Source organism: Manis pentadactyla, chromosome 2 (genome assembly GCF_030020395.1).
Source record: "Manis pentadactyla isolate mManPen7 chromosome 2, mManPen7.hap1, whole genome shotgun sequence".
Lineage (NCBI taxonomy): Eukaryota > Metazoa > Chordata > Mammalia > Pholidota > Manidae > Manis > Manis pentadactyla.
This window is the reverse complement of record NC_080020.1, coordinates 182,437,177-182,463,363: the sequence shown is the minus strand read 5'-3', so window position 1 is coordinate 182,463,363 and position 26,187 is coordinate 182,437,177. Positions and strand designations below refer to the sequence as shown.

Sequence of the window (26,187 nt, the reverse complement as noted above, 5' to 3'; positions counted from 1 at the left end):
CCCTATGTTTATCACAGCACTTTTTACAATTGCCAAGATATGGAAGCAACCTAAGTGTCCATCAGTAGATGAATGGATAAAGAAGATGTGATACATACATACAATGGAATACTATTCAGCCATAAGAAAGAAACAAATCCTACCATTTGCAACATGGATGGAGCTGGAGGACATTATGCTCAGTGAAATAAGCCAGGTGGAGAAAGACAAATGACAAATGATTTCCCTCATTTGTGGAGTATAACAATGAAGCAAAACTGAAGGAACAAAATGGCAGAAGACTCAGAGACTCCAAGAATGAACTCATGGTTACCAAAGGGGAGGGATGTGGGAGGGTGGGTGGGGAGGGAGGGAGAAGGGGATTGAGGGGTATTATGTTTAGTACACATGGTGTGGGGGATCACGGGGAGAACAGTGTAGCACAGAGAAGGCACATAGTGAATCTGTGGCATCTTGCTACACTGATGGACAGTGACTGTATTGGGGTATGGGTGGAGACTTGATAATATGGGTAAATGTAGTAACCACATTGTTTTTTCATGTGAAACTTTCATAAGAGTGTATATCAATCATACCTTAATAAAAAAAAAGATTACAATTCCTTGAAGCTCAGATGATGGTTAGCATTTTTTAGCAATGAAATATTTTTAAATTAAGGTATATACATTTTTTTAGACATAATGCTATTGCACACCTAACAGACTGTAGTACAGTACACATGTATAGTATACTTAATAGACTGTAGTACAGTACACTGCAGTATAGTGTACACGTAACTTTTATATCAATGGGAAACCAAAAATTTCATTTGACTCACTTCATGGTGATATTTGCTCTATTGCGTTGGTCTGGAGCTGAACTTACAATGTCTCCAAGGTTGCCTGTACTATGTTTGAAATGCCTTCAAGGCACCCAAGAGGAGATATCAAGTAGGCAGCTAGGCTTATAGATTTGGAGCACAGGAGAGAAGTCTGAGCTCTAGAGAGAAGCCACTGAAACTATGGATATAAATTCAACAATCTAGGAGTTCAGAGTAGAGAAGAGAGGGCTTAGAATTGGACCTTGAGGAATTACAATATTCAAGGACAGGAAAAAAGAGCACAGGCCCAAAAAGAAGGCAGCAAAGAATGCCAAAGAGTTAGAAAGAATACTAGAAGAGCAAAGTGTCATGGGAATTAACAGATAAATGTATTTCAAGAATAAGAGAGTGCTCAGAGTGTTAAATCCTCTTGTGTATTTAAGATGTTGCTTTTAAAAAAAAGCCTTGATTTTAGTAATTCATAAGTTTTTTGCTTAGTGGAAACTTTTTCAGTATAATCATCAGAAGAAAAGCACAGCCAAACTGGGTTGAATGCTGGGTGAGCAATAAGGAAATGGAGACTCCAACAGAGACCATTTTTTTGAGAAATCTGATTTTGAAGGAAAGGGATTAGACATGATGGCACCTGTGTTATGTTTGTTTAACTAGAAAGGAGTTGAGGCTATTAAACTCTCTAGGGACCCCAAGTAGCCAGAAAAATTTTTAAAAAGAACAACTAAGTTAGAAGACTCACATTTTCTGATTTCAAAACATATTATTAAGCCATAATAATCAAAACAGTGTGGTACTGGCATACAGACAGCCCTACAGACCACTGGAACAGAATAGAGAGCTCAGAAATAAACTCTCATATATATGTTCAAATGATCTTCAATAAAAGAGCCAAGAATCATTCAATAAGGAAATGACAGTCTCTTCAACAAATGGCACTGGAAAAACTGGATAGCCATGTGCAAAAAGAATGAAGATGGACCCTATCTTACACCATACACGAAATAATTCATAATGGATTAAAGACTTAGACTTAGATTCCAAACTATAAAATTCCTCTAAGAAACCATAGGATAAAATGTTCATTACATTGCACTTGACAGTGATTTCTTGGATATGACACCAAAAGCATAGACAACAAAAGCAAATATAGACAAATGTGACTAGATCAAAATTTAAAACTTTTGTTCATCAAAGGACACAATCAACAGAGTAAAAAGGCAGTCTGTAGAATGGGAGAAAAAATTTGCAAATTACATATCTGATAAGGGATTAATATCAAATAACCAGATTAAAAAACGGGCAAAGGACTTGAATAGACCTGTCTCCAAAGAATATATACAAATGGCCAACAAGCACTTGAAAAGGTGTTCAGCATCACTGATCATAAGAGAAATGCAAATCAAACCTCTCACACCCATCAGGATAGCAACTATCCAAAAATAAATAAACAAATAACAAGTGTTAATGGTGAGAATACGTAGAATTGGAACTCCAGTGCACTGTTGGTGAGATTGTAAAATGGTGCAACGCTATGAAAAACAGTATAGAGATTCCTCAAAAAAATTAAAAGCAGAATTAGCATCTGATTCAGTAATCCCACTGAAAATCCCACTCCAAAAGAACTGAAAGCACTGAAGAGATAATTTGCACACCCATATTCATAGTACCATTATTCATAATAGCCAATGGAAGAAAACAACCCAAATATCCGATGATGGACAAATGGATAAAGTGCAGTATACAGCAGCCTCAAAATTATTATTATATTATTATTATTATTCAGCCTCAAAAAAAAGGGAATTCCTGTCATTTGTTACAACATGGAAGAAACATGAGGACATTATGCTAAATGAAATAAGCCAGTCACAGAAGTACAAATACTACATGTTTCCACTTATATGAGGTGTCTAATATACTCAAACTCATAGAAACGGAGAGTAGAATGGTGACTCTCAGGGTGTGGGTGAGGGAAAAAGGGGAGTTGTTTAAGGGGTATAGAGTTTCAGTTTTGCAAGATGAGTAAGTTCTGGATATCTGATTCACAACATAATAGATATAACGAACACTACTGAAGTGTATACTTATAAATGGTTAAGATAGTAAATTTTGTTATGTGTTTTTTACCACAATAAAAATATCATTAATTAAAAAAAAATTTTTAAGCTGATTGAAAAGATCCATTTAATGGAAAGGTTTAATTTACCTACTTAAAAAGCAGGTCTGTGCTAGAAATTGTTCTAAGCATTTCATATACTAACTTACTTAGTCTTATAAGAAACCTATAAGTCAGGTATTTTTTATCTTCACTTTATAGTTAAATAAACTCTGGCACAGATAGGTGAAATAACTTCCCCAAAGTCACATAAATAAGCCAAGATTTGATACCAAGAAGAATGCAACAGTTTGTGCTTTCCACCACTCTGCTATACAAAGAGAGTGACAGTCATGAGCGTGGCATCCTGAGAAGGCCAGAGGGAATGGGATCCAGAGTCTAGGCCAGAGGCTTCCAAATTTTCTCAGTTCACAGCACCCTTTGTGTCTCAGTAATTTTTTTATGGTGCCTCTAGGCCACAAGAAATAACCAGCAGTTCTGTTCAACAAATAAATTCAAACAACTTAGAAAGTATTTCTGTCCCAGGAACCTAGCAGCCATTTGACAACACAAGACACAGAGATTGAAAGAAAAAGATTTTTAATTCCTAAATAACCACAATTACTTACAACAGGATGTGTGCACTAATAGAGACTGGGCATTACACAACTTCTCAAAACTTAGGATCAGACGGGACACACTTCACCCTCACTCCTGGTGTTTGTTAACTGTTGTGTGGTACTTGTTTTTATCACAGCAAGCCCTAAAAAAACAGCTTCATATAACTATGACATCCTTGAAAGGAATGTAGTGTGATCTAATGTTGAAACACTGCACTACCTGGAGCTACTTGTTTGTGTAGTGTCAACACAAGTCTGCTGCTTTCCTTGAAATTTTTAGATACGCTGCAGGACTTCTGAGAATTCACTGCAGTCCCCAAGGTGCATCAGTGCAGAGTTTGAGACCTATGGGTCTGGGTGGGAGGCTTGGCCTTAGATAGGAGTAGGGACTGTTTCTCTATTATGGCAGAAAGATGGATACAGATGTATGGAGATTTACATGCTTGGTATGCAGTGGCAACTGGGATCTTACAATTCAACCGAGTATTCTATTTAGACTAAGGAGACTACCTAATGATAGGTACCTCACTATGGAGAGCCACTGTAAATATTCCATACACTGCATTATTTTATGAGAGGCATAGTTACAACTACTTTTCATTTCATAGTCACTTAAATAGGGTGTCTACTAATCTAATAGTTTTTTTTAACTTTATTTAAAAAAATAGGGAGTACACAATTTGGTAATAGTATCTGATGTGTTTTCTCTATCAGCTACACTGGCATATATTTAACATAATATTCTCAAATGTCATGAATATTAAGTTGTTGGTTCTCACACCAAACCTTAGGTGCTTGGTTTATGTGTACATTTCTAGCTGCCACATTTCAACTTCTGCATCTAATACAAAGACCTAAATTTGAAATAAGTCATGTTTTAAGTTTTTGTATAAAAATTCTGTTCAAGTATTCAAATATAATGCATGAAAAATCTTCTCATCAGCTAACCAGGGAAGTAAAACTTTTTTAACACATATTTACTATTAACTATAATAATCTCCCAACATATGAAGGAAATTCATAGTCCTGAACTGACTTCCTTTGGGGCAAAATACCTTGAAGCTTATAAAACATTGTTAGACATGAGTGCCAAGGGCGGAGGCAGGGAATTATGAGTTTCTTTAAAGAAATGTTTTAAAATGGAAGCAATTAATAAAAGAGAAGAAAGAACCATTTATGAAAAGAAGAGGAAAGAAATGTTGATTGATGATACAAAGATACATTATTATAAAGAAAATCAAATTTTTCTGTGTCTTAACCATGTTTTAAAACTGGATTCATATCTTACTGTATTTTTAAGAGTAAATAATTAATGTATCAGTCATCAAACTTTGGGTTGAGTTAGTCAGGATATAACATAAATTTTTTTTCCATTTCTCCTGGAAAGGGATGAATGTTTTGCCTAAGAAAGAGTAATTATTAAGGCATGATACTAAAACTGGCTAGCTAAACACTGAGATTACACAGGTACAACGCTATGTGTGTGCATATAGACACAAATCCTTATTTCATTGGGATGGCCCAGGTACAGTGCTGTGTGTGCATACGGACACACATTCTTACTTCACTGAGATTACTCAGGTGCAGTGCTGTGTGTATGCATACAGACACATATCCTTACTTCACTGAGATTATCCAGGTACAGTGCTGTGTGTGTGCATACAGATACACATTCTTATTTTCAATATAACCCTTTGTGGGCATGATGGTCACAGATGTGCACCACTCAGAGCTCCTTCAGGAAGAATGCAAGCCAGGAATATAGCTGACTGACAAAGGCCACACTTTCCCCAGGTGGCTACTAGCCAATGACTAAGCATTGTAGGATCCTAATACAACAGGGGACTATCTAATAAGCAACTCTGGCTCAGGGACTCTGCATTTGGCCTGGTGGAAACTTTCTCAGGCGCTGCAGCCTGAAGCCCTTTATACCCGATCCTCTTCCCTTCCTTCTCCTTTCCCAGGGTTCAGACCAGCATCAGAGTCAAAAGGCTCTCCCCAACTACTTCTGCTCCCTTTCTCTGTATCTTTCACATCTCCCCCATAAATCCCTTCCTAGTACCATCTTGACATCTGCTTCTCAGAAGTACTCTGGGCATGTTTTAAAAAGATTGCAATTAAAGAAATACAAGTATAAATTGTTAAAATGTCAAAGAATATCTGGAATTAAAACTGCTGTTTACTGCCTTATCCCACCGTAGCCTCTCATCCCACTCTCAAATGTAACCATTTTCAATCTTAGTAGTTTCTTCTAGTTCTAAATATTTTTAAATTTCAAAACATTTCTAAACAGTTCTAAGTTGGAATTGTTTTCAAGTCCATGTAATAGAAACCAAAAAAAAAAAATCACTATTTAATAGAATGGGAGTTATTTTTTTCTCAAAGAATCAGAAATCTAAAGTTAGACAGTCCATGGCTGATAAGACAGTTCCAGGATATCACCAGGTACAAGGTGCCTGCTTTCCATCCCCCCCCCTTTACTAAGTGACTTTTTATCAATATTAATCCAGCAATTAATTCTCCTGTTTCCCTGCATCAATTTTTTCCTATTAGATCACTCCCACTAACTTACCAGCAGACATAGATTTTATTCTCTTCCATCTAAAAAAGAAATGAAAATCACTTTTAACCCCATCTCTCCCTCAAGCTCTTACCCTTTGTCTCCATTTTCCTTTATAACACAATCCTTTCGTATGTTGCAAACCCCTAATTCCCTCCTTGCATTTTCTCTTCACTACATTCAAGCAGGCTTCTGCTTAGACCATCTGCTGAAACTGCTCTTCGTCAGGCCCCTATGACTTCCATGCTACTCCACCCAATGGTCAATCTCAGGAATCCTGTTTTTGGTATCCTACATAAGAATAACACTTGATTTTCTCCTTTAAACCTAGTTTCCAGGATACCACACTTCCTTCAGTATGTTCTACCTCTTTGGCTATTCCTTCGTAGTTTCCTTTCTCCATTTCTCCCTTTCTAACTCTCCAACCCCAAATGCTGGAAGACCCCAGGGTTCAGCCCTTCAGCCTCCTCTAGCTCTGTCTACACTCACTCCTGTGGTGATCTTCACCAATCCCTTGGCTTTAATACTATCAGTGTGGCTGCCTCCCAAATTTCTCTCTCCAGCCAAGATCTTTCTCTAAACTGCAGACTACTATAGTCAACTATTTGACTTCTCCACTTGAATATCTAATGCGCATTTCAAACACTGATGCTCAAAACTAAGCTCCTGATATTTCTCTCAAAAATGTCTCTTCTCAACCTTCCCCATCTCTGAAAATGGCAACTCCCTTCTTCTAGTTGCTCCGCATTTCTTCGATAACCCACATATGAACCATCAGCAAACTCTGATGGCTCAAAACTCAAAATATACCCAGGATCTGGCCATTTCTCTCTACTTAACCTCTACCTTCTAGTCAAAGCCATTAACTATGTCTCTCCTGGACTACGGACAACAGCCTTCTAACTGATCTCCCTGATTGGATATTCACTCCCTTTGATTGTCCCCATCACAATAGCCACAGTGATCCAATTAAAAAGTAAATCAGATCAAGTTTCCCCTCTGCTCAAAACTCTTTCAGGGTTTTCCACCTCTCAGAGTAAAAGCCAAGTCCTTTGAAAGGCCTAGAAAGCCCTGTATAACTAGCATCTCATTTCCTCTCTGATCTCAATTCCTACTGTTCCTCTCCTTGCTCATTCCATTCTAGTCGCAGTGACTTTTTGCTGTTCTTTAAACATGCCAATATACTCCCATCTCAAGGCCTTTGTACCTGCTGTTCCCTCTACCTGGAGCCCTCTTCTCCTGTCTTCCATGGCTTGCGCCTTCCTGTCTTAATCACATGACATTTCAGTAAGGTCTTTCCTGGTCACCAAATATCAGGCCCCCCTGGCCCCCCATCCCCCCCACATACTTCCTTTCTTGCTTTATTTTTCTCTAACAGTTTTCACTTTCTTACATACTCTTAAGTTTTGTGTGTGTGTGTGTGTATATATATATATATATATATATATATATATATATATATGCATGCCTTGAGTGAAAAGAATGGTCAAGAGTGGGCCCCCGCCCCCTCAGGCATATCTCAGATACAGACTGGAAGAAGGCAATAAGCAAAAACTGAAAAGACACACCCAGTTGAATCTGGCTCCTTTAAGCTTTCTTGTGTGTCCTACCAGTAACCTCCGCTTACTTTGGACAGAATTGTTTCATATGGTCATTTTCAACTTCAAGGAGAACAGAGAAGTTGAGTACTTGAAACCGCTCATATTTCCACTCTAAATATCAGGGTCTATGTATAAAGAAAAATGGATATTGGGTGAGCAACTAGCAATGTCTTCCACATATGCTATTTCTTAATTTAATTATTAAATATTGACTTCTATTATGAATAAAAATGTAATTATCTTATATGGTTTATCTCATTATTATTAGCTTTTTTTATAACTTTTTAAATTCATTTTATTACCATTAATCTACAATTACATGAAGAACATTATGGTTACTAGACTCCCCCCTTCACCAAGTCCCCCCCAACAAACCCCATTAGAGTCACTGTCCATCAGCACAGTAAGATGCTGTAGGATCACTACTTGTCTTCTCTGTGTTGCACATCCCTCCCTATCCCCCCCCAACATTATACATGCTAATCGTAAGGCCCCCTTTCTTTTTCTCTGCCCTTATCCCTCCCTGCCCGCCCCTCCTGCCCAGTCCCTTTCCCTTTGGTAAGCGATAGTCCATTCTTGGGTTCCGTGATTCTGCTGCTATTTGGTTCCTTCAGTTTTTCTTTGTTCTCATACTCCACATATGAGTGAAATCATTTGGTACTTGTCTTTCTCCGCCTGGCTTATTTCACTGAGCATAATACCATCTAGCTCCGTCCATGTTGTTGCAAATGGTAAGATTTGTTTTCTTCTTAGGGCTGAGTAATATTCCATTGTGTATATGTACCACATCTTCTTTATCCATTCATCTATTGATGGACACTTAGGTTGCTTCATTTCTTGGCTATTGTAAATAGTGCTGCGATAAATATAGGGGTGCATCTGTCTTTTCCAAACTGGGCTGCTGCATTCTTAGGGTAAATTCCTAGAAGTGGAATTCCTGGGTCAAATGGTATTTTTATTTTGAGCTTTTTGAGGAACCTCCATACTGCTTTACACAGTTGTGGAACTAACTTGCATTCCCACCAGCAGTGTAGGAGGGTTCCCCTTTCTCCGCAACCTCGCCAACATTTGTTGTTGTTTGTCTTTGGGATGGTGGCGATCCTTACTGGTGTAAGGTGATACCTCATTGTGGTTTTAATTTGCATTTCTCTGATGACAAGCGATGTAGAGCATCTTTTCATGTCTGTTGGCCATCTTAATTTCTTCTTTGGAGAACTGTCTGTTCAGCTCCTCTGCCCATTTTTTAATTGGATTATTTGCTTTTTGTTTGTTGAGGTGCATGAGTTCTTTATATACTTTGGATGTCAAGCCTTTATCAGATCTGTCATTTATGAATATATTCTCCCATACTGTAGGGTACCTTTTTGTTCTACTGATGGTGTCCTTTGCTGTACAGAAGCTTTTCGGCTTGATATACTCCCACTTGTTTATTTTTGCTTTTGATTCCCTTGCCCAGGGAGATATGTTCATGAAGAACTCGCTCATGTTTATGTCCAAGAAATTTTTGCCTATGTTTTTTTCTAAGAGTTTTATGCTTTCCTGACTTACATTCAGGTCTTTGATCCATTTCAAATTTACTTTTGTGTATTGGGTTAGACAGTGATCCAGTTTCATTCTCTTACATGTAGCTGTCCAGTTTTGCCAGCACCATCTGTTGAAGAGACTGTCATTTCCCCATTGTATGTTCATGGCTCCTTTATCATATATTAATTGACCATATATGTTTGGGTTAATATCTGGGGTCTGTATTCTGTTCCACTGGTCTGTGGCTCTGTTCTTGTCCCAGTACCAAACTGTCTTGATTACTGTGGCTTTGTAGTAGACCTTGAAGTTGGGGAGCAAGATCCCCCCCACTTTATTCTTCCTTCTCAGGATTGCTTTGGCTATTCGGGGTCTTTGGTGTTTCCATATGAATATTTGAACTATTTGTTCTAGTTCGTTGAAGAGTGTTGTTGGTAATTTGATAGGGATTGCACCAAATCTGTATATTGCTTTGGGCAGGATGGCCATTTTGACAATATTAATTCTTCCTAGCCAAGAGCATGGGATGAGTTTCCATTTGTTAGTCATCTTCTTTAATTTCTCTTAAGAGTGTCTTATAGGTTTCAGGGTATAGGTCTTTCACTTCCTTTGTAAGGTTTATTCCTAAGTATTTTATTCTTTTTGATACAATTGTGAGTGGAATTGTTTTCCTGATTTCTCTTTCTAGTAGGTCACTGTTAGTGTATAGGAAAGCCACAGATTTCTGTGTGTTAATTTTGTATCCTGCAACTTTGCTGTATTCCAATATCAGTTCTAGTAGTTTTGGAGTGGAGTCTTTAGGGTTTTTTATGTACAATATCATGTCATCTGCAAATAGTGACAGTTTAACTTCTTTATCAATTTGGATTTCTTGTATTTCTTTGTTTTGTCTAATTGCTGTGGCTAGGACCTCCAGTACTATATTGAATAACAGTGGGGAGAGTGGGCATCCCTGTCTTGTTCCCGATCTCAGAGGAAAAGTTTTCAGCTTTTCACTGTTCAGTATGATGTTGGCTGTGGGTTTATCATATATGGCCTTTATTATGTTGAGGTACCTGCCCTCTATACCCATTTTGTTGAGAGTTTTTATCATGAATGGATGTTGAATTTTGTCGAATGCTTTTTCAGCATCTATGGAGATGATCATGTGGTTTTTGTCCTTCTTTTTGTTGATGTGGTGGATGATGTTGATGGATTTTCAGATGTTGTACCATCCTTGCATCCCTGGGATGAATCCCATTTGGTCCTGGTGTATGATCCTTTTGATGTATTTTTGAATTCGGTTTGCTAATATTTTATTGAGTATTTTCTCATCTCTGTTCATCAGGGTATTGGTCTGTAGTTTTCTTTTTTGGTGGGGTCCATGCCTGGTTTTGGTATTAGGGTGATGTTGGCTTCATAGAATGAGTTTGGGAGTATTCCCTTCTCTTCTATTTTTTGGACAACTTTAGGGAGAATGGGTATTATATCTTCTCTGTATGTCTGATAAAATTCTGAGGTAAATTCATCTGGCCTGGGGTTATTTTCCTTGGGTAGTTTTTTGATTACCGCTTCAATTTCTTTGCTGGTAATTGGTTTGTTTAGATTTTGTGTTTCTTCCTTGGTCAGTCTTGGATGGTTGTATTTTTCTAGGAAGTTGTCCATTTCTTCTAGGTTTTCCAGCTTCTTAGCATATAGGTTTTCATAGTAGTCTCTAATAATTCTTTGTATTTCTGTTGGGTCCGTCGTGATGTTTCCTTTCTCATTTTTGATTCTGTTGATGTGTGTTGATTCTCTTTTTCTCTTAATAAGACTGGCTAGGGGCTTATCTATTTTGTTTATTTTCTCAAAGAACAAGTTCTTGGTTTCATTGATTTCTTGTATTGTTTTATTCTTCTCAATTTTATTTATTTCTTCTCCAATCTTTATTATGTCCCTCCTTCTGCTGACTTTAGGCCTCATTTGTTCTTCTTTTTCCAATTTTGATAATTGTGATGTTAGACTATTCATTTGGGTTTGTTCTTCCTTCTTTAAATATGCCTGGATTGCTATACACTTTCCTCTTAAGACTGCTTTCGCTGCATCCCACAGAAGTTGGGACTTTGTGTTGTTGTTGTCATTTATTTCCATATATTGCTGGATCTCCATTTTAATTTGGTCATTGATCCATTGATTATTTAGGAGCATGTTGTTAAGCCTCCATGTGTTTGTGAGCCTTTTTGCTTTCTTTGTACAATTTATTTCTAGTTTTATACCTTTGTGGTCTGAAAAGTTGGTTGGTAGGCTTTCAATCTTTTGGAATTTACTGAGGCTCTTTTTGTGGCCTAGTATGTGGTCTATTCTGGAGAATGTTCCATGTGCACTTGAGAAGAATGTGTATCCTGTTGCTTTTGGGTGTAGAGTTCTATAGATGTCTATTAGGTCCATCTGTTCTAGTGTGTTGTTCTGTGCCTCTGTGTCTTTACTTATTTTCTGTCTGGTGGATCTGTCCTTTGGAGTGAATGGTGTGTTGGAGTCTCCTAAAATGAATGCATTGCATTCTATTTCCTCCTTTAGTTCTTTTAGTATTTGTTTCACATATGCTGGTGCTCCTGTGTTGGGTACATATATATTTATAATGGTTATATCCTCTTGTTGGACTGACCCCTTTATCATTATGTAATGTCCTTCTTTATCTCTTGTTACTTTCTTTGTTTTGAAGTTTACTTTGTCTGATACTGTACTGCAACACCTTCTTTTTTCTCCCTATTGTTTGCATGAAATATCTTTTTCCATCCCTTGACTTTTAGTCTGTGCATGTCTTTGGGTTTGAGGTGAGTCTCTTGTATGCAGCATATAGATGGGTCTTATTTTTTTATCCATTCAGTGACTCTATGTCTTTTGATTGGTGCATTCAGTCCATTTACATTTAGGGTGATTATCGATAGGTATGTGCTTATTGCCATTTCAGGCTTTAGATTCGTGATTACCAAAGGTTCCAGGTTAATTTCCTTACTATCTAAGAGTCTAACTTAACTCACTTAATATGCTGTTACAAACACAATCTAAAGGTTCTTTTCTATTTCTCCTCCTTTTTCTTCCTCCTTCATTCTTTATATATTAGGTATCAAATTCTATACTTTTTGTCTATCCCTTGGTTGACTTTAAGGACAGTTAGTTTAATTTTGCATTTCCTTTGTAATTAGCTGTTCTACTTTCTTCACTGTGGTTTTATTACCTCTGGTGACAGCTATTCAGCCTTAGGAACACATCCATCTATAGCAGTCCCTCCAAAATAGACTGCAGAGATGGTTTGTGGGAGGTAAATTCTCTCAGCTTTTGCTTATCTGGAAATTATTTAATCCCTCCTTCAAATTTAAATGATAATCTTGCTGGATAAAGTAATCTTGGTTCCAGGTCCATCTGCTTCATGGCATTAAATATTTCATGCCACTCCCTCTGGCTTGTAAGGTTTCTGTTGAGAAGTCTGATGTTAGCCTGATGAGCTTTCCTTTGTATATGATCTTATTTCTGTTTCTGGCTGCTTTTAACAGTCTGTCCTTATCCTTGATCTTTCCCATTTTAATTACTATGTGTCTTGGTGTTGTCTTCCTTGGGTCCCTTGTGTTGGGAGATCTGTGGATCTCCATGGCCTGAGAGACTATCCCCTTCCCCAGATTGGGGAAGTTTTCAGCAACTACCTCCTCAAAGACACTTTCTATTCCTTTCTGTCTCTCTTCTTCTTCTGGTATCCCTATAATGCGAATATTGTTCTGCTTGGATTGGTCACACAGTTCTCTCAATATTCTTTCATTCTTTGAGATCCTTTTTTCTCTCTGTGCCTCAGCTTCTTTGTATTCCTCTTCTCTAGTTTCTATTTCATTTATTTTCTCCTCCACCGTATCCAACCTGCTTTTAATATCCTCCATCGTACTCTTCAATGACTGGATCTCTGACCTGAATTCATTCCTGAGTTCTTGGATGTCTTTCCGTACCTCCATTAGAATGTTGATGATTTTCATTTTGAACTCCCTTTCAGGAAGAGTCACAAGGTCCATATCATTTAAATCTTTCTCGGGAGTTGTATTAATAATTTTACTCTGGACAAGGTTCCTTTGGCGTTTCATGTTTGTATATGGTGCCCTCTAGTGTCCAGTAGCTCTCTTCTGGAGCTACTCAGCCTCTGAAGCAATGTCGGGGGTCTCAGGGGAGCAGTACTGGTGCCTGGGGGTAGGAAAGAACTGTTCCCCGCCTCCCAGCTGCTGTGCCTGTCTTCACTGCCTGAGCCAGTGGGCCGGTCACACAGGTAAAAGTTTTTGTCCCAGAGCAGCCAGATATGGATCCCTGCTTTCCACAAGCAGCCAGAATCCCAGTCTTCCCAGGAACTCTGCCTATATTAACTTTCCAACCCGGTAGTCATGCGAGTCTCATTAAAGCATCATGAAATGTAGGTTTGTGCTCCCAGAGCAAATCTCCGGAGCTAGGTGTTCAGCAGTCCCAAGCTTTCCACTCCCTCCCTGCTCCGTTTCTCTTCCTCCTGCCAGTAAGCTGGGGTGGGGGAAGGGCTCGGGTCCCACGGAGCCACAGCTCTGGTATGTTACCCTGTTCAGTGAGGTCTGCTCTTTTCTCCAAGTGTGTGCAGTGTGACGCTGTCCTCTTTCCTGTTGCTCTCTCAGGATTAGTTGCACCAACTATATTTTCTAATTGTATCCAGTTTTAGGAGGAAGCCTCTGTCTCTCCTCTCACGCCACCATCTTTAATGCTCTTTGTGTTTTTATTATTAATTATCTCATGTAAGACCAGAGATCAAATCTATTAGTTCCTTTCCTTTCCTCCCTCCAACATCACTAGCAGAATCTTCTGTCTCCTGCCCAATTTGGACTAGTTGTTCCCTAGGCCTAAGGCATAATTCTCATTCTAAGATTTCACTTCTTTTTTTGTGTGTAAAATGCCCTGTTTCCTGGATCCTAAGAATCTTGTTTATTGGTTTACCCTATTGCTTTAGGGCAGAGCATCTTCCAATAACTTCCTGAGAAAAGTACATGACAGGTAATTTTATTCAAGAGCTAACAAGTCTGAAAAAAATCTTTTGCTTAAATGACAATTAAAATTCTAGGCTAAAAATCACTTCCCTTCAGAATTCTGAAGACATCATTCCACTCTTCTACCCCTTGTCCTTCTGTTGAGAAGTCTGATGTAAATCTGATTTCTATTCCTTTGTATGTATATTACTATTTTTCTTTTTACTCTGAAAGCTTTTTGGATCTTCTCTTTATCTTTGGTTTTCTAAAATTCATAAATTTGCCTTGGTATTAGTCTTTTTTCAATCATTAGGTCCTTTCGACTGAATGAGCATCTTCCAGTTCTGGGAACTTTTCTTCTATTATTTTTTTGTTTCTTCCCTGCTATCAGTAGTTATTGCTCCTTCTGGCCTGATACCATAATTATCTTATCTTCTGTCACCTATTGTTCATCACTATGTCCTTTTGTCCTTCTGCCCTGCATCATAGGGCAACTTTACCTTTCAATTCTTCTATTAATTTTTCTATTTATGGTATCAAATTTTTAAATACTATGAGGTCCTTTCCTTTTTCCTGAGTATTCCTTTCTTTAAAAAATAGCATCTTATTCTTATTTCAAGGATGTAACAGCTCCTCTTATTTCTCTATTTCTCTGTGGGGATTAATTTTAACTCCCTGAATTTAGTTCCATTTATTGCATTGTTCTTGATTCTTTTTATTTTCCCTTTGTTTAGCCTCATACTCACAGATTTCAAGTTTACAGATGGAAAACTTCCTTGAATGTATTGTGATCTCTGACTCTCTGGTTATATTTAAAAGTAAGTCTATTAAAAATTGAATGGAAGCTTGATAGGCATCACCAGGCTTGTTCATTTGGGCTTCACTGTAAGGAGATTGGTTGGCACATCTACCTTTTCAAAGGCAACTACCAAATATATATAGGCTTTTCTCTGGGAGGAATAATATATATTTTCAGAGAACTGTCCTCTAAGTTACAAAGAAACATAAGCCTAGCTGTTGAAGGGGTAAAGAGCTGGGGAATAGATCACTTTTCCAAGTGCACATGTTCAATTAATCCCCTTATATTCAGTCTAACAACCTCCCTTTTACTCAGTACTGTGTTTAGCAACTTCAAGAACAGAAATGCTCTGGTTTGATGTTTCTAGAAAATAATTATCCCATCTTATTTGTCCTTTATACAAACTATATCTGGTTCATGTTTTACCCTACATGCCACTGCCAGGCTAATCTCTATGCTTTTTCTGAAGTCTTACTATCTTTTTATTCAGTGTCATACTTAGCACTTATTAGTGTCCTAGTAATTTCATGTGTCTATTTTTCTTAACTAAGTTATGTTGGGACTTGGCTCCACACCTTACACTTCCTAGTGCCTCCCACAATGGTGGAAATCCAATGCTGTGTGATGGGCTTTGTATAAATAACATGCTATAACTAATAGTTGTAACTTAAAACCATGGTTTGTCAATTATTATTTTATGAGGAAATCAAATTGACTTCACATAATTTGATGAAAGATCAGATAGTGATGCTATCCATTCTACAACTGAGGAAATTGTGATAAAATGAGCTCCATAAGATACAATTTATCTGTGATAGGCTTGGAAAGGAATTTATATTTTTACATAACCTGTCAATTAATTCATTACAAAAATTAAAAAAGGAAACTCTTTTCCTGAAGTTTTAATATTGTACATGTGTATGTGGAATTGTTATAGAAAAAAATCAAAATACCACTAACTATACCATATACTTTTATAGTTGAAAGTATATATAAGCTTCAAATAATCTAATAAAAAATAAACATGTGAAATTATATCAATCTCAATGATATATGGTTTTGAACTAGTTTTACAATAACCTGCAAACAGATTAGCACAATAATTGAAGAAATTTTAAAATTCCACCAGGCTGGTGCACAATTTAATAGTGTCTTAATGCTGAAACTATTACTCCCTTTGTAAAATAAGCAGTGTTATAAAACTATTGTATAATGGTTGAAAAATGGTTTAAGAAATTCAAAGCAGGTATGGGTGGAGGATCTGAAGAGACACTTCTCCAAAGAAGAAATTCAGGTAGCCAAAAGACACATGAAAAGATGCTCCACATCGCTAATTATCAGGGAAACCCAAATTAAAACCACAATGAGATACCACCTCACACCAGTTAGGATGGTCAACATCCAAAAGACAAGGAACAATAAATGCTGGCAAGGACGTGGAGAAAGGGGAACCCTCCTACACTGCTGGTAGGAATGTAAATTAGTTCAACCATTGTGAAAGCAATATGAAGATACCTCAAAAAACTAAAGATAGAAATATCATTTGACCAAGTAATTCCACTATTAGGAATTTACCCAAAGAAAACAAGGTCCCTGATTCAAAAAAACATACGCACCCCTATGTTTATCACAGCACTATTTACAATAGCCAAGACATGGAAGCAACCTAAGTGTCCATCAGTAGATGAATGGATAAACAAGAGGTGTACATATACACAAAGGAATATTATTCAGCTATAAGAAGAAAACAAATCCTACCATTTGCAACAACATAAATGGAGCTAGAGGGTATTATGCTCAGTGATGTAAGTCAAGTGAAGAAAAACAAGTACCAAATGATTTCACTCATTATGGAGTATGAGAACAAAGCAAAAACTGAAGGAACAAAACAGCAGCATACTCACAGACTTCAAGAAGGGTCTAGGGGTTACCAAATGGAAGGGGCTGGGAAGGGTGGATGGGGAGGGAGGGTGAAGGGGATTAAGGAGCATTACAATTAGCACATATAAAGTAGGGGGGCTCACAGGGAAGGCAGTATAGCACAGAGAAGACAAGTAGGGACTCTATAGCATCTTACTACACTGATGGATGGTGACTGCAATGGTGTGTGTGGGAGACTTGATAATATGTATGTAGTAACCACATTGAATGTAGTAACCACAATGTTGCTCATGTGAAACCTTCGTAAGATTTTATATCAATGATACCTTAATAATATATATATAGGTAGGTCACAGGAAGGCAGTATAGCACAGAGAAGACAAGTTAATGACTCTGTAGCATCTTACTATGCTGATGGACAGTGATTGCAATGAGGAGGGACTTGATAATATGGGTGAATGTTGAAACCACAATGCTACTCATGTGAAACCTTCATAAAATTACATATCAATGATACCTTAATTTAAAAAATAATACAATGAAATTCAAAGTAGGAAATTACTAAACACTTTCTCATGATGAGATGAAATGATTTTAAGACATTAAAAGATGGGAAATATATTTGATGGCTAGTAAAACTAAACCTCTAAGTTACATCTCACAGTTTTAATGCATTTCAAACTAGGAAAGGGCATAGTCTGAAAAGCCAACTTCAAAAGACAATTTTCACATAGACTATCATGGACAGGTAAATCTTGATTTATAAACTGGTCAGAATTTACAAGTGGAGGGAATTATTTTTAAAATGATACAATTTACAGGTCATTGGACCAACAATATAAACTAAGCTTTGGTAATGATGATAACCTATAAAACCTCATTATTTAAAAGAGAGAAAAATCCAAGCTCAACTGCGATTCTTGAAATTCTTTATGTTGTTATAGTTGCCTTGCTGATTTCTAAATTATTGGACCTTTGGAGGAAATAAGAATCCCTTAAAAAGAAGACACCAAGATAAATTCCATAAATCCTAAATCTGCCACTGCAGGGGGCAGGGGTGGATGGAGGGGGTGGAAGTGTGGAGGGAAGATAACATTAGTTGAGAAGTGACCACAGTCAAAGACTGAGAGTCCAGCTATATTAGTAGCAAGATACTGAGGAATTTTTTTCACTCCTTGTCTAAAAGTTAGAGAACATTATGTTGTGGTCAACTGGTGTCATTTAAGGGCTAAATATATGGAAAAAATTACTAATAGAGATTTAAGTACATATTATCTTTGGAGCCAATACACTGCATGATGCACAAAAGGGGGACCTTCAGGGAGCTTGTAGAGGTGCTTTACTTAGTTTACAGCTAGCAAAGGGTTAAGGTGATACTTATAAAAATTTAGCTTGAGCACCAATCTCTAAATTTACTGTGACATTAGAGATCTTTAGTAATCACACACATACACGCATAGTTTTAGAAGACTTAGTTAACAGTCCTACCTAGAAACTGAGGAAGTGGATAGATAACATTGGGTCTCTCATGGGCCCTAAAGATGTAGGGACTAACTTGGACCTGTGGGCAGGGCGGAGGTCAAGTTATCTTATTAAACTATATCATCTCAAGAATAAACTGGAAGCATCAGTTCTATTTTAGGAATATCTTATTAATCAGAGAAATAAAGCACAAAATATGACAAAATTTAAGAAAGATAGGTTCCACTGGAAATGTTAAAAGCGACTCATTGGTACAAAGCCTAACAGGATTGACAACCTACAACAGGACTGTCAAGTTGCTGTAAATTACAAAAGTAATTTTAAATATATTCTACCATGAAAATTCCTTTTCTCAGTTGAATTGATTCAATAGTGATGGCTATCCTTCCCCATACTCCCCTTACCCCCAGCACACACACATACATACATAAACTTGCTTATTGACTTAAAATGCAATAGTCTATTTAAAAAGGATTGTTTATTGGGATGTTCCACAGCATATTTTAAGATGCTTGACATGTTCCAACTTACCCTGTGCAATGGTAAGGGTGGAGGCCATGAGACACACCTCTTACTATTGGTAGTAGGCTTGCCCTCCAGTCAAATAATTTGGGGCCTGCTTTTAAGGTGAGTAATGGCACTGAGAAGTACAATTTTAGTTACACTAAGTTAAAAAATTTCTAGAGCTATTTTGTATTCCAGTTTTAAAGTTTGATTAGAACTTTTATGAAAAGAAATGAATCTTTAAATAATTCCAACCTTTTGAACTGTATCCTCAGTTGCATTTAAGAAGTACTGTGGTTCTAAAAATACTATTTCAGCCTTGTAAGCAGTCTCTAGAAAGTAATAATTTATGCCAGCTGAGGAGGTAACTAAATAGTAACCTTCATGAGTAAAGGTAAACTAATTTAAACAAAAAATGAGAAAAAACTAGAGACCATTAAAATGATAGCCTATATTCAAATAGTAGATTAAGAAATGTTCATAATTACTACAAATGTGGTATTGTAAATTTACAAACAGAGCCATAGGCTTAAACTTAAAACAAGAGTAGTTAGCTCTAAAATAAATCACATTATAAACAAGTAAGAATTTCAATTAATACAGGATACTCAAGTCCATAAAAATGGCTATAATTATTAATAGTACTGATGTAACTTCAATTACATGTATGAGTAGAATATGACTAATAATTCTTTTGATCATAAGCAAGTAAAATTTTCCTAGGCAAACAGTATTTTTTTAAGCCTATCACCAAAGCTGAAGCATCAGTCCATTATTTTGTGACTAGTGGATACTAATTATTTTGTCCTGGTTATGTCCTGAATCTAGATCTACTCAACATGTAGCTCACATTGTCTAGGCCATAATAGTGCTGTCCAACAGAATATTCTATTATGGAAATAACATCTATATTGGTCTGTATCTATACTGTCCACATGATAACATGTGGCTACTGAGCCCTTAAAATGTGGGTATTACAACTGAGGAACTGAATTTTTCATTTTGCTTAATTTTGATTAGTTTAAATTTATATTTCAATAGCCACAGGTGATTAGTGGCTATGATATTAAACAGCAGCTTAGAGGGTTCAAAATGTAAGAGCACATATCTTGTTATGTCAAGTCTAACTTTAATATGCTTGTTGATTTCTATAAGCATAGTATTCACAAATGTTTCCTAGAGTGGTATGCCAAAAAACCTTTTGTCCCAAAGTTTTATCTCCATTCAAAAATATGATTAAATCTATGGAGGTAAATACCTAATACAACATTCAGACAAATCCAAACAAAGAATGATCATCTGAAAGGATTTTTATAAGTGCTTATAGTGTGTGAGCACAACGATACTGATTAATAAGGTACCCTGGTGGCCTGTGTCAATCTGTCTAATGTTAGTTCTAGAATGACTAGAATTCAAACTATGAGATATCCACTCCCAAAAAGTTTTTGTCCATTACCTATCATAACACAAGAATACCAATTACTGCATAGTTTTCAGCTCCATTAGTTAAACACTGCAAAAGCATGTCAAACCATTTTACCTGACAGACATATTTGTTCTTCCATTTGCTCAGCACACACTGACTGTTTTGCATCAGCTCCTGAAGGAAACAGAAAAAGAGAGAGTGCAGTTGGCTATACCCATTGTTGTTATCAGTTAAAGTGCTTCAGATTTGCAAGCAAAAAAAGAAGAAAAGAAAAAAAATCAGCATGCCACACAAAGATGCAACTGTTTTGGAACTCCTTGATGGACAAAAGCAAAGCTATCATCACCAGGAGAGTTGATCCTTATGAAAATTAAAGCTGTTGAAAGATGTTTTAAAACAGATTTGTTTGTTGCCATTTTTGAAACTTTTGGAAAGATACCTCCAACTCCTTGAGTGAGTCTCGAAGTTTTTCTGGGCGTCTGTTTTTGAGTATCCATGGATAATCTCGTGCTGGTGAATAAAACATGTACTACAGTTAGTTAAATGTGATTTTAAAAGGAAATTCTGCTTAGCTGTGTGCCTCAGGAAGATTAAAATAAAACACCTCCTTAATTGAGAGGAAGTGGACTTCATATCCATCATCAAATGACAGCCTTTTGAAAGGCTGTGTCATAGGAACAGAATTTCTACCACAAAACAGTCTCCCTGATCATAATTTTCTGATGACAACCAACAAAGCTCAGAGAATCCCTGGGAAAGTTTCCTAAGCCTGAGAATCTAGTACCTAACGGTAAATGACCTACTCTTTACCACAGAAATAACTTTTCATATAGAAAATTAAACATTCAGTCCAAAAGAAATCCTAAATCTGCAACTAGCCTTCTTAGACCTGAAAATTCCTATAAGTAAATGAGTCTAGTGAGGAAAGAAAATACAAAAAAAGAAAAAAAAAAACATACACAGAAAATGAATTTAAAATTAAGCATCAAAGCATCACATACTAAAACTAAGAATTGAGGAAAATCCATATTTTAACAAATTAGTTTAAACCCTAATAGTGCTATTTTTTATTTAAAATAATCTTCTTTAAAATCTATACCACAATTCAATAATGATCAGTTTTTGTTTTAAATACATTTAATTAAAAGATACAATTATTTAGTAGAGTTTCAGTGTTAGCCTAAGACAAAGTAAAAATAGTTCTGCTTAAAAGAATAAAATGTTAAATTCATTATGATAATTATTTCATCATAAAAATTAATTCGTCTCTGAGTTCTAGTAATTCTAAATAAGAGTTGTGTATATGTGTGTTTTGTGTGTGTACACATATAATACATGATACATAAAGACATTTAAATTTTACAGAATTGCTATATGTCTTATTTCAGCAAGTTAATTTCATTCTAGAAACATAATTTATGTGTACAGCATATGTGCAAATTTTTAAATCTATGTCGCACCTAATACAGTATTTTTAAAAGTTAAACGTCAGCTTGACCATTTAAAATAAGAACACGCAGAATTTTCAGTTCCACCTACATTCCAGATAAAACTTAAATTATATTTAATTTTAAGTCATTAAAACTATATTACACAGTAGCCATATTTTATATGTAACATATTTATACATGAGAAAACAGAAAAGACTAGAGAGAACAAAATGCTAATACCAGTCATTACAAGTTTTATGTGCTTAAAGTGAGTAAAACATATTAATAACTTAGGCATAATATGAATAATATTATCAGATGTTAAGCTGATACACTTACTTTAAATACATTAAATAATATAAATAATGGTTCATTAAGAAAGTTTATGTTTACATAAGCATGTATCTTACAAAAATTCAATAGAGATTTCAATGGTTTAAATTAGGAATGCCTAACAAATACATGTTTATGTACCTAAATTAGAATTTATAATTATAAGGAATTTGTAAAGAATGAGATTTCATATTTGTGCAGAACAATTAAAATACTTTTTAAACCTGAATCTTCAAGGATATTAAAATTCCAGTTTTATAATAATTGCCAAAAAATATAAAGTAAGCTCACACTGTGCCAGCTTCTGCTTTTCTTCTAAGTCACTTCGTTCCGTCACTGATGTGGCAGAGGAGAAAGGGAAAGAATAAAAGAATTAGAAATTGTTATCATCATCATCCTTTGTATTTCTATATGCACATATATAAGGTATTACCACACACACTACTGAGATTAATAAATTATGCTAAACTTTTTTAAAGGCAATTGAAAAAAATGCCAACATTTGGATGTTTTCACTTCATAGGGGTATTTCCTAAATTTGTAGTGAAAAGGCTTACATAGCACAACAGGTGGGCCAATATCCTGAGCCTGCAATCTCATCAGATAGGGAAGGGAACTGCAACCGAGCCCAGAACAGAAGCTGCTTCAGTCTGTCATCAGAACCATGAAGCCAGCCTATTAACCACCGAGCTAAGCACACAGGATGCCCACACAAGCCCCACTTCAACATACACCAAAACAGGAAGTAACTCTAGCTAGAAAGACCTTTTGGCCCATCATGAAACTTCTGGGATTAACAGGATTAATCAGATAAAGAAAATTGATCATTCACTCAGAAATGCCTATTTCAGATATCAGGTGAGGATCGGGAGGCCAGCAACAGTGGGACCCATGCATTAACAATGCCCTCTACTGGGACACGGATAAATAAACGTGAATAAGACTGTCCAGTTAGCAGTCTGACCAGAGGTAAAATAAAAATTTTCATGTTCTCCTACAGCTTTTTCTCATTATTGCTTTATTTTATACAGAATAGATATAAACCTTAGCATTTTTCTAAAGAGCTTAAGAGCTGAAGTGACTTTTATTTAATTCTAGGATTTATCTAATGCTCATAGAAACAGTTTTTAATGGTCTGTATTTTATAGCTTGGAATATTTAGTTTAAAAAAATTATCTGATAGAATAGATACTTTACCTGGTGGATCTTTCTTGTCATAATACTGGTAGATCCCGATGTCTCTATCTATAGAAAGGAAGAAATAACATTAGATTATAGTAAAAAGTTCTGGAAAAGAAGCCAAACTATTCTATATGATTAGGGAGAGAGGAGGGCAGAGAGGAGTACTGAATCTCTCTATGTTACTAGAAATAAAATGATTCAAAAGTGTCTGAATACGAGTTCATCTATTTTAGGGACATGCAGGAACTGGAAAGTTTATCAATCTAATTAAGAAAAGATTTATACAAAAACTAGAATGGCATGAGGAAAGGAGTAGTAAATAACTGAAATCAAGGAAGACCAACTTTTCTCTTTCACACCTCCTCTAATATTTCTCACAGGGTGTTACCAGAAGGAACTGCCACTAAGCAATGCCAAATGAAATTAGTGGATGGAAGAAAATGCCCTAATGTTGGATTCTGAGCTGTAGCTTTCTTTTCTCTGATTTAGCTCCAGTCTAGTATGGTGTTTTGGGGAAATATGCAGGAAAGAAAGAGAAGATTACAGGAAAGTATGGATAAATTATCTGAAGCTTGCTTAGATTAAAAAAACCTTCCAAACCCTTTCAAATTCAGATGCTCTGCTGGGGCTACAAAAGCAAAACTAGGCTTCTAGATGCTGAGAGTGATTTAACCAAGAAATCTGTTCTTGCAATGTAATCACAGTAGAACAAAATAATTGTGTCCATTTTCTTCCTATCTGTGAATAGTGAAATATTTCTTTCTTTGAAGTAACATTTGTTTCCTTCCATGCAAAATAATTCTAGTTACTAACAAAAGGATACAACTGTCTCTAAAAAAGTGGATGCAGTACAGACTGCCCCCTAGTGACTGAGTGCTCAGAAATTTCTCAAACTGAAAGATGAAACTTCAAAAAATATATATTACAGCTATAATAAACTGTTGAAATATAACTTTTCAAAATAGTCAACCCTCTATACTTATTGAAGCTCCATTTTTTTCATCATGCCGCTGATTTGGACATATAATTTTAAGAATGCAGCAGTCAGATTAAAAAATACCAAATAAAGAGTGACTGGGAAAGGTCACGAGTAGGGCTCTTAGGGTATTGATAATATTTTATTCCTTAACCTGAGTGACAATTTTATGGGTGTGTCCACTTTTTGATAGCTTAAAATATACCTTCATAATGTTTACATTTTCAACACATATTTATATTTCAATTAAGTTTTTTTTTTTAGTCCAAAACTATAGGCATTATTTATACAGGCAACATCCTCTATTATAATAGTCTATCATTCTATGCATCCAAGTATGTACATCTTTAGAATAGAACTAGGAAGATCATAAGTAGCCTTGAATTCTGTGCACAACTCTGACCTGCTGCATTTGACCCAGAGTGGGCTGCCAAAACCCAAGCAGGATGAGGAGGGTACCTACCTAAGGAGACCTAGCCCACACAGGGTGTCAGAGCCTACGCTGAATGAGGAAGGTGTCCTGGCAAAGAGTTGGTCTGGTGGTGTGTCAGAACCTTACCAGGGTGACAAGGACATTCACATGGGGCAATGGCCTGGTGTGGAGTGTTAGAGGCTCAACAAGATGAGGAGGACATCCACATACGGGGTTTCAGAATGTACATAAAGTGGGAAGGGCTCCCAAGCAGGGAAGGACTGGCCAGAGACAAGACACTGATTGTATACAGGGTGACTGATTAGGTAAGTAAATAAAGATATGGGAGCTGCATCTTTCCCACTGTCTGAGAAAAGTACAAATATAGAGAGGAAGAAATAGAACAAGACCTATGGTATTAGACTAGAAGTAGAAGTAACAGTGTAAACTCATAATTTTCAATACACACAGATAAATACAGAAATGAATGTGGATGCAAATATGTCTGTATACATGCACAGATACATATAGACACACATTCCCTAAAGCTCTGCCCACTGAAAAAGCCTGGAAGCAATGCTTCGCCAAAAGTAATGAGCACACCTAAAGCCCACCTTGGCTTCTAGATACCATTCTTTCCTAAAATGAACGAAGATCCTTTGAGAAGCAGCTGATTCCAGGTCTGGGGGAGCCCTACTTCAACATACACCATATACCATACAACATACAACATACAACATAATAAGAACCTGGAAGACTGCTGTGCCAGAAAGAATGGAAATGCTTAAATATTGATGAGACATGTCACAAAGACATAGTAGCCAGGTTGAAAGGTGTTTCACTGGCCACACTGCAAACAATTTAAATGTCAAAATAAATAATGATAGTAATGGATTAAAAAAATTGAATGGGAAACCTGAGTCCATAGAAATAAAATGAATAATAAATATATTTAAAGCTAGTGAGGAACAGGATATATACACAATTTCAAATACCTCCTTACAAAAATAATATTAATTAATTTCAAAGAAGAAAGTAAGTTTGCAGGGGAGGAGCTTCATCGATACCACCTTAATCAAATAACCATGAATATCATCAGCAAAGGCACAAATCGAAATTGTACACCACACAATAGGATGCATTGAGAACACAGCATCGCTTCTGGGATATTTCCACCAAACATGCATGAAACCAATTGTGAGGAAATGTCAAGCATATCCAAATTTATCCTACAAATAACTGGTGTAAAATCTTCAAGTGTTAAGGTCACAAAAGTTTAAAAAAATAAATAAAAATTAAAAGGATGAAAGATTTGTTCCAGAATGAAAGAAACTAAAGAGACATGAACAGTAAATGCAACATGTGATTCTGAACAAGATTCCTTTGCTAAAATAAGGACAGTGGTGGGACAACTGGTACTACTATTATTACTGTTAATTTCCTGATTTTAATGGTTATATAGTGGTAATCTGGGACAACATCCTTGTAGGAAATATAGCTGACCTTTGAACAACACAGGTTTGAACTGCAGAGATCCACTTAGATGCAGATTTTTTTTCAATAAATAAATTAGAA

The 26,187-nt window shown here is 36.3% G+C and overlaps 1 protein-coding gene across 5 annotated transcripts in view; it reads right to left on the bottom strand.

Annotated features, from left to right (window-relative positions):
• WDPCP (WD repeat containing planar cell polarity effector) overlaps positions 1 to 26,187 on the bottom strand; it is a 429,599-nt gene that overhangs the window by 322,417 nt on the left and 80,995 nt on the right. For all 5 annotated transcript variants that reach the window (XM_036890364.2, XM_036890366.2, XM_036890367.2 and 2 more), the window contains exons 3-6: positions 23,240 to 23,287; positions 22,334 to 22,378; positions 20,719 to 20,789; positions 20,394 to 20,453 (exon numbers count right to left, since the gene is read on the bottom strand). In XM_036890364.2, the coding sequence (XP_036746259.2) occupies positions 20,394 to 20,453; positions 20,719 to 20,789; positions 22,334 to 22,378; positions 23,240 to 23,287 (224 nt within the window). The remainder of the gene's footprint in view (positions 1 to 20,393; positions 20,454 to 20,718; positions 20,790 to 22,333; positions 22,379 to 23,239; positions 23,288 to 26,187) is intronic.